Source organism: Anarrhichthys ocellatus, unplaced genomic scaffold, assembly GCF_004355925.1.
Source record: "Anarrhichthys ocellatus isolate YVR2014 unplaced genomic scaffold, GSC_Weel_1.0 scaffold9, whole genome shotgun sequence".
Lineage (NCBI taxonomy): Eukaryota > Metazoa > Chordata > Actinopteri > Perciformes > Anarhichadidae > Anarrhichthys > Anarrhichthys ocellatus.
In genome coordinates this window covers 2,896,884-2,916,195 of record NW_022280039.1, presented here as the reverse complement: position 1 = coordinate 2,916,195, position 19,312 = coordinate 2,896,884, and the positions used below count along the sequence as shown (strand labels likewise).

Genomic DNA, 19,312 nt, shown 5'->3' with positions numbered 1-19,312 from the left:
CAGAGACTACCCCCAGAATTTGGGAGTGGAGGATGGAATGGCCTGCCAGCAGTCCTGACCTCAACCCCATTGAACACTTCTGGGATCAGCTTGGGCGTGCTGTTCGTGCCAGAGGGACCAACACAACCCTGTTGGCTGACTTGCGACAAATGCTTTTTGAAGGGATGGGATGCCAACCTACAGCAGTGTGTGACCAGGCTGGTGACCAGCATGAGGAGGAGGAGCCAGGCTGGTGTGGCGGTGTATGGCTCTTCCACACGCTACTGAGGCTCCTGTTTGTTAAATGAATAAATTGTTAAATTGCCAATATGTCTTGTTTCTTCAGACTTCAATCATCCAATCCACCAAACACGAGTTGATGGCAAAATAAGCTGTTTGGCATTGGCAGAGAAGATTTGGCAAATTTCTCATGGGCGCAACCCACATACTCAGCTCTGCTGCTCATCCCACAAATGCATGTTCCTTATAAATGTGACACCATTTAAAGGGAAATAAACAGGCTTTTCAACGGTATAAGATTTATTGCAAAGAAGTTTTGTTACAACAAAGAAATAATCTACCAAACACAAATACTTACTTTTTGTGCTATGTTTAGATTATGGATCAATAAATGAGGTCAACACACGTCTCTCACTCGTAGCTCTGCTGGTGACTGAAGTCTCTGTCGTTCTGGAGAGCAATCAATGTTTAGTTCCTTTATAGTTTAAGTGTGTGGACTTCAAAATAGTTGTGCAGAACAAAATAAGCATTACTAAGAAAAGGAAAGTCCTCCGTTTTGTGTCTGTCCTCCTCAAAGCCGCTAACCGTGACTTCAGACATCCGCTCCGTAGGGCTGGTAACGCCGCCAAAATTAAAAAATGTTAGTTTGTCAACTAAAATGTGCCTCATGTCCTATTACGTCGCTGTCAAGCTCCTTTCCCTGCAGGTGGCCGATTATGATTTGCAGACCCCCGCCCTCGGTAAACTATTGTAAGCTATTATGTTGAGCACGTTAAGAGCTCTCTAGGAAGCAGTGTTCCTGTGTATGTGTTTGGTGCTTTTATTGTGGAGGATGAGACGAAAGAGAAAAAGAGGTTCTGGTGAAGTGTGGGAGAAGTGAATAAAGTTGCTGCCGTCTTGGCGCAGATTACGGAGCCCCGTGTTTATTAGGGCCCGAGCACCGACGTAGTCGGAGCGGAGGACCTATTGTTATTCTAATGTTTATTATTATTATCGTACCTGTTTCGTCGCAAAAAGGAGGTGCTGGGATACTGGTAAGATTTTGAAATTTGGCATACAAGGCAGTCATGGTGAAAATTGCAGTGTGATTGGGCTGTCCAGCTGCGGTATGAAAAATTGGCTCAATAGCGCCCCTTTTGAGTAGCCCCAACATTGGGTTTCATCTAGCTGTATGAAATTTGGTAGGTATGTGTAACTTGATTGAACATACAAGAAATCCAAATCCATGTTTCACATGCTCATGATTAATAACTGAAAAGACATGTTTTTGAAAAGTTCCTTTATGAAGCTCTAACTATGACTTCTGTTACTTCACTTGAGCCAACACCCGGAACATTAATTGCTATGGAAATCAAGTAATCTACTTTTTTAACTGCCTGGATTAATTCAGCCACAAGATGGCGCTATCAGTCTTTAAAAAAAGCTCATTTTACTTCAGCGTCTAACAAAATATGTTTTATTGAATAGTCAAATACTTTCTGGGTTGATTTCTAAAATTTGTCTAAAAATTGGTTTACGTGGTCGTTGAATTTCTTATATACAAGTTAGGCTCAGTTTATATTTTGAAGCAGTTACGATTTTCTCTCACTGATATAGTCTGTGCTGACAAGAGTGTCTCAGTCGTGACCAAAATTATTATTCCAGATTACCTTTATTCGCTTCTGCAGCTTGTCGCAGAGCAGGAGACCAACCAAAACTCCTGGAGAGAAAAAAAGAAACCGTGTTACTTCGGGCGGGAAGGCCTCTATAACTGCCTGACAGTTTGATGCGAACTTGTGTAAGCGGAGGTTTGATTCAGCGAGTGATGCTTGCGTTCGTGGAAGCAAGTCGATTGCACTCCTTCGGCGTCTTCCAGCACTCAAGCCTCCACCACGGCCGCATCAGCTTCTCGATGTAGCATCAGCACTTCCAACTCTGTGTCTATTCTTGCCGTTGCCAACTGATTTTCGGCTTCTCTGGCAGCCTTTTCCATTTTCAGTTTAGCCTCCTGGCTAGCATATGCTGCTCTCACTTTAGCAGCTTCTGCTTTAGCCCGAGCACGAGCCACACTTGCCGATGATGCTGCTGTCTTGCTGCTCCTAGCGCTGGATACAGACGATTTGTCGTTGCTTGCCATCTTGACCACTTTGAAACATCCAATGCTGTCTTTTCACTGTAGTGTTCTCATGCAGTGTCAAAACTCTGATTAAACACCAAGTTAAACCACAGCCAATGAAGACAGAGTCGTAGTAAGTTTCACCTTTTACTGTCACTCTTCGCCATTAACATGTTGTGAAAACTTAAAATAAAGACAATACAAATATTCAGTCTGCATAATTAACATTGCACGGTTTCATGGTTGTAAATATAAATATACAACTGCAATCATTTGCACATTAACAAACTGTCAATTAAATGAACTTACATTGCTTCTAGGATGCTTCCAGGTGGATGCAAGTGGATTACTCTTCTGAGCATGCAGTTCTCTATTGTATGGCTACAGCTAACGAAGTTACCGAACCGGAAGTGACAAACCGGAAGTTATGTCAGGACGTGAACAGAAAAACAACATTACAATAACTATCTTTTCGGCACTTTCATATATATTTCGACATTTGAGGTCTTATATTTTTCAGTTTTAGATTTTATATTTTCAGATTCAATTCTTATTTTTTACAGTTTCAAATCTTTTTTTCAGTTCAGAATTTTGTCCCTGATCTGGCGTGGGGGGCGTGGCATCAACTGAGAGGGGCGTGTCATCATGAGTGACTGCATAACAAAGAAGGCGGAGGACCGTCCTCAACCGCGTTGCCTTCAGGAAACGTGGACACTGCGAGAATTATAATTCAACACTTTCTGTATACACCATATTCACGTGAATGGAAGTAAAACAAATGAAGCTAGTGACAGTGTCTGTTTAGCAAGCTGTTTTAGCCCCTACTTAGCCCAAATCGCAGTAAAAGAGCAATAAACTATGCCATATTGTGCCGTTCAACTACCACACTTTAATATCTGACGTTTCGCACTTCCACACACCACTGTGAACGCAGCGTAGTGTCCTTGCGATGGCGTCCGCTCCACCTGCACCGCCTGCTGGCGCCAGCGCGCAGGTAAGAAATCAATGTTATTTTTTTTTTATAGATACTACAAATTAACCTAAACATTGGATACTATGACAAAAGTCATAGTATAGCAAGACTAAATCATCACCGCTCTCCCAGCGCTGCAGATCTAGCGAAATTTGGCCAATATAAGAAGTATAAGAATGGCTCTCAAGTACGACTCTGTTGTCTTTGTACCAAAGAGCCATTCAAAAGATTTGGGTCGTTTGCAAAAGGACGGTAAGAGCAGACTTTACTTCAGTATTTCTGGATCAGGAAACATGATCTTACCCTTTCAAATTAATAGTATTTCTTTATACATTAGTTGCACATACTTATTATTTGCAAGAAAATTTAGTCTCCATACAAGAAGTGCTCCTGTGAAAAATCACCTTTGCATCTATACACATGTAAGTGGAACCTACGAGAATTCAAACTCTATAGAAGTTCCTCCACTGGCAGTAAAACTTGGCAACACATTGTCTTCTTGTTCTACTGCAACATAATAAATGTGACGCTGCTGCTTCAGTAAAACAACGCAGACAGAAGACTCTCGGGAACAAAAGTCTGCCCATGTTTCTCTGCTTTTACTCAAAATATTTGTTCCGTTCTGTTTCACGCAGGAATGCCACTGTGTGTAGTACTCTCGTTCGGTTCTTTTTTTTTTTTTGTTAAGGACGGACATGAAGCATTCATGCGCTGCAATTCAATGTCAAATCTTCGCCGTTTCACATGAATTATTAACGACAGCCAATTGGAGATGTGACGCTGCCTACTGTCGCTCTCTCGGTAACGATGTGACTTTAGGCAAACAGTGACAGGTCTTCATTCTGCTCTGCTGCTCACTTACATAACAATGCAGAAGACAACCGTGCTGAGGTTTCACAAAAGAAGATAGCCGAGGCTTTCTGCACCTGTTTTTATTTGACATTCACAAGTAACACGCACAGAACAGAAATCTACTACTCTTGCCGCAGTTGAGTCAGTCACTCTCCCGAGCCATTATTGTGTTACGTGGTTTGACAAATGGCCCTCACCTTCACTGCGGGGCAGACCGGAGCTGGCGTCGATGGGTGTTTGAGTGGTGCTCTAAATTGGGTGAGTGCAGACGAGGGAGCAGAGTTGGTTACAGTGAGTGCCCACAAGTGCAGTGGAGGACGTGTAGAGGGCACACCTGAGGAGCTAACGAGGTCTCTGTCAGTTGGTGCTGATGACAAAAATAGAGACATTGAAGCAGTTTGAATTCCAAGATATAAACATGTGAAGGGGTCAAAAGAGAGGACGATAAGCCTTGGTTTACACTTCAGAACGAGTGTGTGCTGGCAGCATCAAAAGTTCAGTTCAGAATGTGTGAGAGCAGCATACGGAAACATTTACACCCCACATTACTTTTAACAAAACTGTGCACGGTATAAACTTGACTTGTACAACTTTTAATCCAGCCACATCGGGACATCATAACCTTTGTTACTAATGTGGCTGGTAACACATTCAATGCACAACTAAGAAAACACACCAAAAAAAAAAAAAAAGAAATCAAACAATGTTTCACAAGATGGCCATGAATCATAAAAACAACAGTAACACTAATGTTCACGGACGTCAGAGTGCGGCACCCTCTCTGTGTTTGCAACAGAAGGTCACAGAACAGTCAGTGGCAATGACGCACTGATGAAAGCTGTGACTCGGCCAGTGTTTCCCAACAAGTACTCAATTATGTCCACCATAGGCTGAAGACGATCATATACAGTCATATACACTATAGTACTTGGAGTTTCTTAAAATCCACTGATCAATACAAATGAAAAATATGTACTTTGTGATGACAAACAGCTTCTAACTGTGGAATAGATTCTGACATCTTTGTGCTGTAAAGAACAAGACCATTTACTGATCTGATATTCCTCCCAAACATGGAGGACAATAGAGTGCTTACAGTTCTCATAGTTTTGCGTACAGAGGAACTCCCCTGCCTGACATCAGTGCAAGTAGGCGGACAGTTGTGTTTACGTGCTGATTGATTGCCAGGCCAACGCTCCCAGCCGTCTTCCCACCCAGCACAGAGCCGCTCCCAAGGCTGCCGCGGCCATCACGGCCAGGCCGGCCTTCAGCACGGCGCCGGGGTGTCTGTTGAAGCGAGCCGGGGCCATGCACGCCAACATGGCCACAGTCACGGTCAGGGTGAAAAAAATGGAGACGGCGGTGTTAATGGCCACTATCTGGCCAAACTTGGCGAAAGGCACAATGACACAGAAGAAGAGAGGGACGGTGGAGATCACTGTGGTGACGGCGCTGGACACTATGGCAACGCCCACATGGTTCACTGCCTCCAAGGTCCGTCTCTGCCTCTCGGGCCCTGGCTCCTGCAAACAAAGCAGAGATTAATAGGAGGAGCGGCTCCTCTTTATTCAAGGTGACTCTTTGCCTTATTAAATCCAAAATCGTAGTCATTAGCTGTGTGTAAACAGAAGACGTGCAGTGACAGTTTTTCTAATTGCTGAAAGAATGTACACTCTCATACTGAGTTATGACCAGGCGAAGAGGAAAGGGCCTCCCCAGCCAGCAGGTATCCCTCCACCAGGTGCAGACAGTAATCCACTGAAGATCCCACAAGTATGGATAGAGAAATTGCCTCCACTCCTCCCATCTCCCAGCCCAGCCAATACATGAGCGCCACTACCAGACAGATCACTCCTGTTGAAAAAACTCAAAATTACACTTGTGATCCCGACCCAGGCCTGAATATTCAATTTTAAAATTCCTTTCTGAGTGTCTAAACGTGAGTCACTTCCAAACCTGAAAGTACAGATTTTCATCTCCTACCTAGAATGGTTATGAGTACTGGGAGCAGCAGCAGAGGATGTGCAGTAAACACGGACACAGCTGCCACACAGATGGCCAGAGACAGCAGCAGACTCCAGAGGGCACTCTCCACACCTACAAAACCAGAGAGCAGTATAATATCAGATTTTTACCGCCTGCCGCCTCCTCCCGATTAATCCTTTGTCAGTTTGCAGGAATAAACACATCTATTTGACACACAGTGCCACCTCTCTCACTCACCTATAATTTCCATGAAGATCTGCTTCCAGTGCTCGCAGGTCTGGAAACCCCGCTGCAGAGCGGAGGACTGCGGGAGTGAGGCGAGCTGCTCCTGGATGAAGTTCTCCCACTGAAGGAAGTCAGAATAGGTCTGAAAGGAGGATTTCCCCTTGTATGTGGTCTTGAGAGAAGAGAGAGATGGAAGATTACGCATTGGCACCAACTGGAACAGTGCTGCTCTGTGATGCAGGAACAAGCTGAAAGATGGAGGGACTTACAGACTCAAAGGCCATGGACAGCCAGCAGACCTTCCCTCCACGCATTCCCACCGCTCCGTGAGAGAGCTGCCCGGGGAGCAGGTTGGGCTCAGGGAGAGAGTGACATTCAGGATGGAGCAGAGGCAGAATGGACGACAGTTTATTACCTGAAGGGAGGACAGGACATTTCCTTTCACACACTTCTCATTCTCAACACATCGTTATTTTATGCCACTTTGTCTTTGTTCAGGATTTGTGTTTTCTTTACCCACTTTATAATAATTAAGGTTTTAGTGATGCAATCACTGATTATTTTAATTATCATCTTATCATTATCAATCCGCCATTGATTGATTTATTTTATAATAAAATAGCATTAATAATTGAATCGATTAATTTTTGTTTTTGTTGATAAATTAACGTATCAATTAACCAACAAACAATTTTAGCTCTACGGTTTTAATAATTGTTCTGTGATATTGTTTGGTGAAATAAAAGACTTCCCTCTGAATGGTGATTGGGTGTTACCTGAAGGCAAACACTGCGCTCCTCCTGGCTTTACAAGTTGTGTGTTTGCACTAATAGCTTTACAGATCTTGCAGAGAAGCCCCATTTCCTGGAAAATATCAAAGTCTGGGTCCAATATAATGCTGCCCTTTGGAGAGAATTAAACACCATGTCAACCACACGATAATATAATATAGAAATCTGTCTCTGCTTTATTTCTGTTGATTATTAAGATACACTGACACCACTGTGGCCCTCACCATATCGCCAATAACGTGGTTGTCCCTGATTTCGGTTCGATTGACTCCCAAGATGCCAAACACAACGAAAACCATCGCCCCGGTGTCGACCAGAGGACGAACCGCTGGATGGCCACATGCGCCGCCGCTGCATGGGTTGAAGCCAAACGTTTTGGATGATTTTGTTTTGGCAGCAGAAGAGGCATCTTTGAAAATAGAACCAGAGGAAAATCTGTCAACAGGCATTTATTTATACGTTGCAAAAATATCTGTATAAGTAGAGTACTGTGGGAAAATCCTCCTGTGGGTTCAGAAGATGCCACTTTAAAAAAAGCAACATTTGAAAGACTGTTGTATCACAGTTTCTCTATTTTAAAGGCTCAACGTCAGAATGAAAAAAAGACATGTCACAGTGTGACACATGCAGCGAGAAAATAGTTTTCACTGTGGGCTAACAAACTGTGACACTAGCTCACTCACCACTGGGAATATAAAAGGTTCCCTGTGTGGGTCCATCAGGCCCAGAACTGATGCCGCAGCCAGGCGGGTTGACGCACACGCGGCTGGGATGAGGTCTCAGGCGGCGCTGGGCAAAGCACAGTCTCCTAAGAGCAGAAAGAGCAGAGCTGAAATGACAGATTGTCCACTAAAACGACATGACAGTCCATCTAACTCACACTTTTGGGTTTTTTTCACCTGCTGTTCTGCTGCAGAGATGACGCTACATAAAAGGAAAACTCTGGCGTCCAGCCATGACGGGGTTCACACAAGGTGGATGTGATCATCCAGCTGGGGTACGGGTGGTACACATGGGAAACACACACTGTCATTCTGGTGGTGTAATTGCCACGGGGCTGATTATAAGCCTATTCAGATAAAACAAGATTAGTTATAAGCCGCTTTAGTGGCACATATTGCAGTTGGGACACATAACGGTACAACTAATTATACTATTGTCATTACTTTTTTTTGCTCTCTAACCTGAAATGATGACACGTCTTCATGCTCTGTGCGGCACAGTTTCCATGGGGAGGGAGTGCTGGTGTTGAGGGAGAAGCGGTAAAGAGTTGTAGAGGCTCCAAGGTCCAATTTTGATATGAACACTGTAAGTAAAGAGCCTGGAAAACAAACACAAAGTCCAATATTTTAAAAATAGTGGGAGAGGTTTTGAATACAGAGGAAGAGGATTCTTATGTGCTGAATTTCACCTGTTTGGTTGGTGCTTGAATTTGGTTTTACTGAGCTCCGAGGAGAAGAGAAGGCTGTTGTGCTCTGGGTCTGCTGATGTGTAGAGAACTTAAATGCTGATGAGGAAGCGTGGGTGTACAAAGGATGGGGCTTTTCCATGAACACACCTGCAGATCATACGATGAAATTCCGGTATTTGTTTTGGATCTGTGAGGTTAACTGGTGAGTGTGTGTGTTTCCATCACTGCCACAGTCTCACCAGAGCACATGGGGCAGGAGATGCCTTGGCCGCTGAGGTTGCTCCTCAGAGCCAGCAGAGTCTGGAGGTTTGTGTCCCGGCGGAAAAGAAGGGGGGCGTGAGTGGCGGGCCTCAGGAGACAGCAGAACCCAGCAGACAAGAGCAGCACCAGGAGGAAGACACCTGGGCCGACAGGAAGACAATGATCAATGATGGCAGAGACGAGGCGCTGATGGAGTAGATGGAGCAGCTGAGAGACAGATCAGGAGCAAGAATCAATTACAGTAACTCCTTAAAAGAGGGAGGATAAATGCTTCCTGATAGGCACTTGCTCTTCCTCTGACAGACTGAATCCCCTCCGGCTGGACAAAGATGAGCTGAAAGTTACTCTCACGACTAAATCATAGATCAAGATCTTGGCTGACAATATCTTTGAAAACCAAACTACAGACATTTCTCCCTGACATTTTACAGAGTATAAATTTCCATGTCAAGGGAGTTCTCAGCGATTTATATCAGATCTCACCTAGAACGGCCTTTCGCCGCACCACGGCCGGCTCTGCCACTAAGTGCTTTAGAGCCCACCGGAGATTCGTGCTCACCACGCCCACATGCTGCTGCCCTGGAGGGGAGAGAGGTGTCTCCACTGACAGGGAAAGAATGGCCGCGTCGCCATCTGTGTCACAGGAGCCTGGGTCAAGACAAAGACAGGGGGCTTAGTGGCCTACAACCTAGACTCATTCCCTTTCCCATTCCCCCCCGCCCTCATGATTCACTCAATGCGAGGGAGATAATAATCTCACCTGGCTCCATCTCCACTGACAGAAGTGCCACATCATCATCCTCATCTGACAAAGGGCCGTGGCTCGCCGACAGGCCCGAAAACAGCTTCCAGCTTCAGCGAGAGGAGGCAGTTTAGGGAGAGAGACAGCTGAAGGGATTACAACGTGCCTGTGGTGTCGCACAGCATGCGCAAGTAAAACCTCACACAAAGGTATGGAAACAGTGCCTCACCAATTCAACCAGGCGTGTTCCTGAGGCTCCACACACTCAGTCCAGATACAAAGAGCGGCGGGCATCAGGGCGGATACCCAAAGCCAGCAGCAGCTCACAATGAGGGCCATGAATAGGCCGAAGTCATGCACAGCTGGAATCTAAGTGTCAGTTAAACGAAGCACAGTGTAAAGGAACTTGAAACATTGAATTTCTGCTTATCGCGTGCAAAAAACTGTCTGCTGAGAGAGGCACTTCTATTCACCCATAGCAGGGGAGGCATTTATACTCCGTGTACAGATCCTGTTAACAGTTGAATTTCTCTTCCATGCTTACCTGAGAGAAGGTGTTCGCAGCATAGGCAGCTGCAGTAGTGAAGGAGGTGAGAAAAGTAGCTCGGCCAGCTGTTTTAATTGTGTAGATCATCCGCTGCTGCGGTTGACGCAGATGAGAAGCCTGTCTGAAGGTGCTGATGAACACAAATACATCATCCACCCCTGAGCAGCAGTGAGAGAACAAAATAGCTTCCTTATTACATATTATGGCAAACATACTGTAAATAATTATTTTTTTTTTTCAACTACTGAAGGACAAGTTTAACATTTTGGAAAAATACACTCAAATTTCTTGCTGAAAGTTAGATGAGAAGATCGATACCACTCTCAAACATCACATCTGCTCATCGTCTTCTCAGTGCATTTCCCCCAAAAAACAATCAAACTATTCCTTTAATGAAAAAAAAAGGTATTTATTTTCCCTTACCAATCCCGATAATTACAAAGGCTGCAACTCCGTTGAGTATGCCCAGGTACCTCACGCCAAAGACAACATGGTACAGAAAAAGAGCCATTAGGCAGCTCAGTCCAATGCTAGTAAGTCCGAAGAAAGTCAGAAACACTGCAGAGAGACGACAAAGCATCAAAGAGCTCGTTAACATTCATGTGGTACCAAACAACGGACTGAGAGAATTGACTGCATCAATTTTTTTTTTTTTTTTTTTTTACTATGTCTCTTGTTTGCACTATCCACTATGCTGCTGTAATCCTGTAAATGTCCCCACTGGGGGACTAATAAAGGATTATTGTATCTTATCTTAATGCAAGAGGAATTCAAAGCAGGTCATACTGTACCAGAAAAGGAGGTAAGGACATAGACGAGCACAGTAATGCACGCTCCACTGATGACAGCCAGCATCATGTCATTGTAGAAGGTGTGTCTCACCTCATCGTCAAACAGCTCTGTTCCACCATACAGCACCTTCACCTGGCTGAACACATACAAAAATCACATCAAAGTTCAACTGTTTGCAACAATGTGTCGCACATGTGAACGCTGTGACTATAATGCGGCAAAAGCACTGAATGGAATGATTATGTACTGTAACAAATGGGCAATGTTGCAGTGATGTTGCCCTGACCTGGTGGATTGCTTTGCCAGGGTGTCTGCATACTGAACGACAAAGTCTTTGAAACGTGATCTTTGCTCGTGAGCTCGGTCCTGCATGGAGTAGTAGGAAGGAAGAGGAGCTCCGAAGTGGATCTCACTGCGTAAGAGGGAGGAGGAGAGATGCTCAGGGGACAGACTCTCATCCACGTACCAGTAGAACTGTGGGTGGGTGATGGCCAGACTCAGAGAACCTGGGAATACATACATGGCAAATCTGTTCTTACAGGTATTACAGGTTTGAAGGCTGTTATTTCCCCCCTCTTTTCTCACTGTGGGCTCACCTTGAATATCAGCTAGATCTGGGCCCATGCCATCATAGTATATCTTCCCTCCCCTCTCACTGGGGTACAGATAAGTCAGGAGTGAGCTGGGTGGGGAGCAGTAGGACGGTCCTAGTGGCAGATCCCTTAGCATCTCCAGAGGCTTCCAGCAGAACTGATGAAACTGCGGGTGCTGCATGAGCAGGCGCTCCACGTGGTGAATCGTCTGCAGACGTTCAGGAGTGAAGATGTTGTGATCGCCTTCCCCTTGAGCCACAAACACCAGCTCGATCCTCCACAGAGCCTGGCTCTGCAGGTAGTAATTGGGAGCAGATCTGCGCCTCCTAATGAGCGGAAGAGTCAAATTCTCATCCCATGATCTCTCTGCTTCCTCCGCTGCTCTGTGATTTGAGTTATTGTGCTTCCCCAATTCCAGCACTGTCCTTTTATCTCTGCTCTCTGAGGCTCCACTCTTCTGATCATCTGCTGCATGTAAAGGATCGTTAGGAGGAGTGGAAGACCTCACGCCCTCATTATCTGTCCTGTTGAATGCTCCCTGTCTGCTCAGCATCTCCAGCAGAAGCTCCCTCAGGGCCTCAGACTCGCTGTTATCTAAGTCTCGCCTACGTCTGTCCCAGGACCCTAGCTGAGTCTTTACAGCAATGGTGAGGGCGTCGAAGCGCTCGGCAGAGAAGTGACTGTGAACCTCAAAGGCACTATAGGAGAGGTCTATGTCCAGAGGAGGGCAGTAGAGGAGCATGTAGGCAAACAGGGCACACGGTAGCGAGACAACTACCCCTAAAACCACTCCACTGGCCCAGGGCTGTGTGTACACCCATCCTACTGCCCTCCAAAGTCCACACACCCCAGCCTCCCCAGAAAAACACCTCTGTCCTGTTGCGTGCCTTACTCCATCCTCCTCCTCCTCCTCCTCCTCCCCTCCCCAGTTGGTCTGAAACAGCAGTGGCTCATCCTCCACATCCATGCTGGCACCTGTCAGGGACACATAACACCACTTGATCATCGCTCATTTAAAGTAACACCCCTTTCTCTCTCGGGGCAGGAGCACAAAAAAAAGATGTTTGAACTGCCAGCAGCTGACATGAGCACAAGACAAAAGTGAAGGACAAAGTAAAAAATAAATAAATAAAAGTTGCACTCAGCAAGCAAGGACATGAGAATTAAGTGTGTCCTCATGCAGCTGCCGTCAAGCAGCTCACATGGAGAACATTGAGGAAGGGAGACCTCTTTTCCTTATAAGAGAAAATGGTTGGCTGAGTTCTGCTTTAAGATGCTGATCACAAGAGCTCGGGGGTGAGATAGGTTAAAAGCTGTGATTTAATTCTTCCCTCTGTCAGCGTGTGCAAGCCCATTATCACCCAGAGAGGGTCTGCTGGTGGCTGTCTTCGAATCCCCAGTAGCAGTGTCTGCTCTGCAGCAAATTAATTCATTTCACTTGTCTAATTACTGACAAGAAGAGCGAGTGTGATATTAGGCAGAGTTGAGGAATAAGAAAAGGTTTACCTCCTGTGATGGGCAGCCTTTGAATAATAGTGCCAATAGGTGCCACTTTTTCTGCACTCCTCGACACACAAGGTACTGCAGTTTGTATCCAAGTGGCAGTGAGCTCACTAACTGCAGCAATTTATCTATTCTCTTTAGAGCAGCGCTTTAAGGTCAGCCAGGTGAGACAGTGCATCTTGATTATGTGTAAAAGATAGCTGCTCTCCGCTCTGTAGCCTAAGTGAAAAATCCATCGTAAAAAAAAAAATAAGAATTTACAAATGACGCCGTGTAATCGATATTTGTAAAAATGATTAAGACTCCTCGAGTCAAAAAAAACAGAGAAGAAAGACTTGCGAGACAAACCCTGGAGCTGCAAATAAACTAGAGGCTTGTTGATTTATGGGATTTGTGTTTGTGGTCTTACACCTGAATAAACTATATTTTATGGTCGGGCTAAAGAAAAAGAAGTGTTGATGTCTGCTGGAGAAAATGCCCTTGTGTGCTTTGCAGGCACTGTGTCCACAAAGTCTCAGGTTCACTGATAATGGAGCAGCTCATGGATGCGTTTCATAGCCACATCTTTAACAGCCTGAGCTCTACACCTTCTTCACTTTCTGAGAGTGTTTAAAGTGCATTTTATGCTAGATTTTTTCTTTCATGAAAGAGAAAAGAAAGAGTTGAAACCAAGAGGAAAAAGGCCTATTTTGGGTCATTTTTAAATCCGCACAACACTTCCTCTTCACCAAGTCATCTAACTGCACAGACAAGGACACCAGTACACCTTCTGATGGGAGAGTAACATCTGCAAAGCTGCTCTGTTAGAAGACAAATGCATTAAAGGTCTTGGAAAGTTTGGTTTTAAATTGTAAAAACAAAGAATGAAATATGAAACAAAATCTTATTATTATTTTCAATTACTTTTGGATCTCAAAGAACAAAGAAAATAATTTGTTCCAATTTAAAGCCTGTAATTTGGAGGCATCATTACTGCTTATCTGCACCCATCATGGGCTGTTATTTACAAATGAGCCCAATATGTTGTTTTCTGTAATACCATAATGAAAGCCACTTTTCCTCTCCAGACGTGTTTCTGTCCGTAATATGACCAATTTTGTGACAAAATCTTAAGAAATATGTAAAATATAATTGCGCATTTAGAGTAAATGAAATGGAGTTTTGGTAAATATATTATTGTAATCCTGTTACAGTTCATCACGTCTGCCTCTCCAGCTTGTTTTGATGATGGTGCTCTCATCAACAGAAGATGAGAGGAGACACTCAGACGAGCACAGAAATATGATGAGGGAAGTGGAATGGAAGAGATGGGGAAAGAAAAGCCTGGGGAATGACTGAAGACACACACACACACACACACACACACACACACACACACACACACACACACCACAGCCGTCACCCTTCAAACAAACGACCAGCACCTCAGAAATCTGTGAAAAGAAATTGTGCTTTTCTGCTAGATTCATGGCAAAGCATCTAACAGGCAGATTTCCACAGCTACATTTCTGTGTCCGATTTAACGTCAAAACAGGCTGATTAGGGGGCCGATGTCACAGTCTGAAGAAGTCATCAGTGACGGACATGCAGACTTTGTGCCTATTGGACATCAAGGCAGAGCTCTGTGCTGTGTGCTGTGTGCTAACCCTCTGTCGCCTACTGTGCGCCTTGCAACAGACAGCATCCAGGTACAGTGGAGGAAAGATGACTACAGTGATGCACAGCCACAGGGAGACATCCCTTCCTCTCGTCTTGATGAGTCTGACTCTTCTTTGTGTCCAAGAGCATTGCACCTCATGTACAATGATTATGAGTGGTGTGCAGCTGTAAAGCACTGTGAGCAGTGCAGAGGTTGGTATGACTAATGTTTTTACAAGCTCCCACATGTTCCGTAAAGATTAAGAGCACACAGTCGATTTGCACCCTGCGCAGGTGTGGATTAAAAATAGTGTGTAATTTGGCATCGTGCTTCCTGTATTTAGAGGAATAAATGCTGTCTCCCTTATGGCTCGGTTTATATTAGGGGCTATGTTTCTTTGTCTATAATGTAGTTTTAGACTCAAAACGGAGATAAATGCACCGAGGGCCCTGAAGTGAAAATCTATTTGCAGCTTTTGAGGTATGAGATCTGGTATTAATCGCTTGAAAATCACTTACCTTCCCTCGCATAAGACTCAATTCTGAACTCTCTGTGTAGCTTCTGTTCTTCAAAATCTTTAAACAAGTGTTTCCCAGATAGTCATTGCAGCACCTGCTTGCTTGTACAGCAGTATTTGAAGCACCGTCTTGTGCAGCACAGAGCTGTATTTGTCTCCTGTTCAGCCAGTTGTGAGCAAAAAGGAAGGTGAACCATATATTCCACTCGACCAGTTTTTCTTATGTATTTTTTCTCCCATAAAAACGTGAATAAGCTGAGTGTAAGTGTTTTTACCCTCCACTCCATCTCTGGATTGTGTCAGGTAGTTGAGGTGGGAGCTCTGAGCGATCCCAGCATGCTGCCAGCCTGAACCTTTCACCTACAATCATCTGTCTCAACATCTCTCTCATCCCCCCTTTTGCTCGCCATCCCTCACTCTCTTGCCCTTTTCCTCCTTCAATCTTTCTGCCTTTTCTCCATCTTGTGTACAAAAGGTGAGAGATTAGTAACCTTCATTATTGACAGCAGATAAAAATAACCCCACCCTCCTCAGTTTTATCTCCTCTCCATCTCATCCAATATGGATATCACATGCTGCCCCACACAAACCCAGCCTGGTGTAAACTCAGCAAGCATACCACCTCATTTAAAGAGGCATCGATTTCACAACGAGTGCTCTATGAATACATTCCTTATGCATGAGCGCTCAGCAGTATGCTTATAGCGGACGTGCCTTCTATCCTTTGCGCACTGTGAATCTGGAGTCCGTGGTTCAAGTCAAACTCTCCAGATTCATTCAACGGTGTTCATTTTCTCATTGTGTTCTCGATGAATTCATGCTCGCACTGAAGGGAGTGCAGAGCTAGGTGTACGGTGTGTGAAGCATCGTGGTGCTGTACCATGCAATTTCTCCCACTCTTCTACATGAAATGTTGTAAATAATCCCCATATTACAGTGAGGGTTGTTTCCTTTTTATGCAGTTTATAAACACATTTATATACATAATGAAAAACTGCCCCAGAGTTACTCTGATAAACAATGCTTGTACTCCAAGCAGGTAAGATAAGCTTTTATTCATTTGTTAATTCATTTTTGGACTTTATCTGGCATTTCCAAGATAACTACACAGTTTGCTACCTTCAGGAATTATTATCTGTATTAATACATCAGGCAAAAATGAAAGCATCCCTATCAAAGCAAACGCCTGCAACACTGAGGAGTCTTACCTGAGGCTGATGAGACGAGGATTACAGGTGGAGCGTTCAGGCCTACTGGGTCCACTTGTATTGTGCTGAACTTGTGCTCTGCAATTTCATCTCCTCCATGCTCTTGTGGAAGAAAAAGAAAATTCACTGCTTTATTGTCATAGTTAATAACTCATCAAGAGAGAGACACCAAGGGAACCCCCACTAGAGAATGAGAGACACAAATCTACTCCCCCCGACAACCCCCCTTCACTCTACAGGAATCTTCTAATCTCAGCAGTTAATAATGGGTTGTTTTCCTCTCCTTTTGTGCTCCTCTGTCCTTTCTCTCTCTCTTTCTCGTGCGCCCTCCCCTCCTCTCTTACCCGGTTGTCCAGGCGACAGAGTCAGTGAGAGACATTTCTTCCCAGAAGCTCCTCTCTCTCTCTCCCATGGCTTTGTTCAGCTTGCTCTGCTGACTGGCTCACCGGTTGAGGACAGGCGAGGAGGGGAGTGCAGCCCGAAAAATCTCCTGTAAATCACCGGAGGACGGCAGGAGAGCCTGGAGACATTTGATGAATGAATCAAAACATGCCCCGGGCTGGTTCCAAATTAATTCAGCAGGATTTAGGGGACTAAAATAATGCAGTTGTCACGATACTGCAGCCGAGCACCCTCCCATGCTGTCAGAGTTGGTATGGTCTAGTCTAGTCTTGTTGGTGGGGAGGTGGGGTGTGTTATAAGAGTGTGATCACAATAACTTGCTACAGTGGTACAAAAAGTGCAGGCAATATGAAATAAGAGTTTATAAGCTTGTGGTTCATTTCCCTTTGCGAGCACGGCGCTCTCACTTTCAAACCGTTTAATCTGCCTCGCTGTTATAGATGCATTCTGACTTCTGTGTGTACAAGCACACACATATTTTGTGGGGTTCATAAAATCAACTCCGAGTTTGACTTGTGTTTGTCTTGTGCAAAAACTGGTTTCTCCTGGACTGTAGTGCCCTCGCTCACTCTCATCCAACATTAATGACCAGCGCTCCACTCTTACAGACACATTTAACTCATCCATCACCTCACGTCTCAACCTTTGCTCAGGTTGAACTTGGATTGCATTGGCAATAAGAAATACTCCCATTATTTAAAATGGGAACGGTTAAATCTGTAGTTTCACCCGATGCAGCTCTTTCCATAGCAGGTGGTGCAGTGTGTGAGTCAACCAACTAAGAAAACAGGTTTAAGCCTGCTGCTCATGTCACAGTTACTGTGTGTTGGCACCCTTCAGGAGACTGACTTCATGCTATTGGCGCAGCCTTTGACAGATCCATCTGACTGAACAGACTTTTTCAGTCACCTGAGATCAATAAAGTGAAGCAGAGTGAGTCTAATCACATCTCACTGTGAACAGATTGTATGAAAACACATCAATTTCTAGTACTGAATGTTGTCAACACCCAAACAGACTTCATACAGTGTCCTGTTTTAGGGTTTAATGAGTCCCTCCAATCTCAACAGACTTCTGTAAACATGTATCACAAATATTGGCAGGCAAGAACTCATATAGGCAGTTGACATATGATAATTAAATACATTTAAATAATACAAAATATACATAAATCAGCCATTCATACGCCCACACATGCATACTGAACACACACATGCAAGCTTACATTCACAGGGCTTTCAGAGAGACAGACTGATATGTGTTCGCTCCCTGATCACACAGAAGAAAAAGTCAGTGTCAGTGTTTCTGTTTGATGGTCCCTGTTAGGGCAGGTCTTTCTGAAATAACTCAACTATTTGTTTTGGCTATGAAAGGAGATTCATATTAATGGCTATATCACTTGGTGGAGGAATCTGCCTGCACAACAACCTAAACTGGGAAGAAATGGAAAAAGATGAATAGTTTTACACATCTAGCAATATTACACAATTCATTTAACAATTGGCACAGAAGCAAATGGCTCTGCATGCAGGAGGCATCTGCACGCCGAGTCTCTTTTACTTGGGTAATGTCCTCACTAGTGGACAGGGACAATAATAGGGAACTGTCTTATCTCTCTGTATCATCAACAGTGGAACCCAGTGAACAAATGGCTTGGGGAAATAAAGAGAAGATTACCGCCTCACCATCTGGATCTTAAATCAAATGATGGAGTATTACATAATCTCCTGACTATTCTTATATATTCTTTTTTTCTAGATACTATAGAATATATACACACTACATATTACAGCAGCCCAACTCATCTCCTGCAAACAGAGGAAAATGTATGTATGTCTCCTCCTTTATGACTACACACAAAAGTCAGTGCAACAGAATAAATGGGCTGATATGAAAATCTGGCTCTGGAAAATAAACCTGATATTGATTAGCAATACAGAGTTGGAAAAACTATCTGCACCCATCCAGTAATTTCTGCAAATGACCATGGTCTGTCTTCAGTGTTGCACTGCAGTCAGCATTAATTGAGTTTTCCACTTAGATTCCATCTCTAGTGAGAGCTCCAATAAAGGGGATTAAAGTTGGAAAACATCTAGTATAGCATCATTTTAACACCTGCTAAAGGGGCTCAGAGGAAGGCCAGCATTGTTTGTGGAATTGTACAGTGTGAACACATTTTGATCTAAAAAAGAAAAGAAAAGTAAAGACACCCTAGGCAACAACCTGACAACTTCACTTAAAATCTTAATTTTACATTTACAGCAACAATTTTACGATCCAACAAAACATTTTGTCACAAATTATGCAAAAAGATTTAGCTTGTGGCCGTGTGTTTCATGATTAAACTTTGCAGTAACACTTTGGGCCTGAGTGGTTAATCAATTTGCTTCGCTACACAACGTTCATAGTGAAAAGCAGCAGCCCAAGTGTACTGGTCAGGACAGCTGACAGGAAACAATAGATCTCAATGTGCTATGGTCATTGGTCCATGAGAAAATGATGGTGCTGCCACACACACACACACACACACACACACACACACACACACACACACAC

General features: G+C 44.2%; 1 protein-coding gene across 3 annotated transcripts; it reads right to left on the bottom strand.

Moving 5' to 3' along the window:
• Nucleotides 1-4,171: 4,171 nt before the first annotated feature.
• disp3 (dispatched RND transporter family member 3) lies at nt 4,172-19,306 on the bottom strand. 3 transcript variants are annotated; one of them, XM_031849087.1, is made up of 22 exons: nt 16,699-16,760; nt 16,355-16,456; nt 11,491-12,462; nt 11,181-11,400; nt 10,894-11,030; nt 10,526-10,660; nt 10,100-10,260; nt 9,785-9,924; nt 9,574-9,665; nt 9,297-9,461; nt 8,792-8,953; nt 8,553-8,699; nt 8,326-8,462; nt 8,041-8,210; nt 7,825-7,949; nt 7,366-7,550; nt 7,127-7,253; nt 6,620-6,765; nt 6,363-6,522; nt 6,123-6,236; nt 5,821-5,993; nt 4,172-5,662 (listed from the first exon to the last, which is right to left on the bottom strand). In XM_031849087.1, exons 3-22 carry the CDS (start codon nt 12,452-12,454, stop codon nt 5,306-5,308), a joined length of 4,017 nt encoding a protein of 1,338 aa, XP_031704947.1. In that variant the 5' UTR covers nt 12,455-12,462; nt 16,355-16,456; nt 16,699-16,760; the 3' UTR covers nt 4,172-5,305. The 3 variants fall into 3 exon arrangements, with proteins under 3 accessions (XP_031704947.1, XP_031704946.1, XP_031704945.1); XM_031849086.1 differs by having other exon boundaries at nt 11,491-16,456; nt 16,699-19,306; XM_031849085.1 differs by lacking the exon at nt 16,699-16,760 and having other exon boundaries at nt 11,491-16,676.
• Nucleotides 19,307-19,312: the final 6 nt, after the last annotated feature.

Coding starts and splice junctions, on each gene's coding strand:
- disp3 (XM_031849086.1), bottom strand. CDS start 12,493: ATGATCAAGTGGTGTTATGTGTCCCTGACAGGTGCCAGCATGGATGTG. Junction 11,401..11,490: donor AGATCTAGCTGATATTCAAG/GTGAGCCCACAG, acceptor ATGTATTCCCAG/GTTCTCTGAGTCTGGCCATC. Junction 8,700..8,791: donor CTCCTGCCCCATGTGCTCTG/GTGAGACTGTGG, acceptor TATGATCTGCAG/GTGTGTTCATGGAAAAGCCC.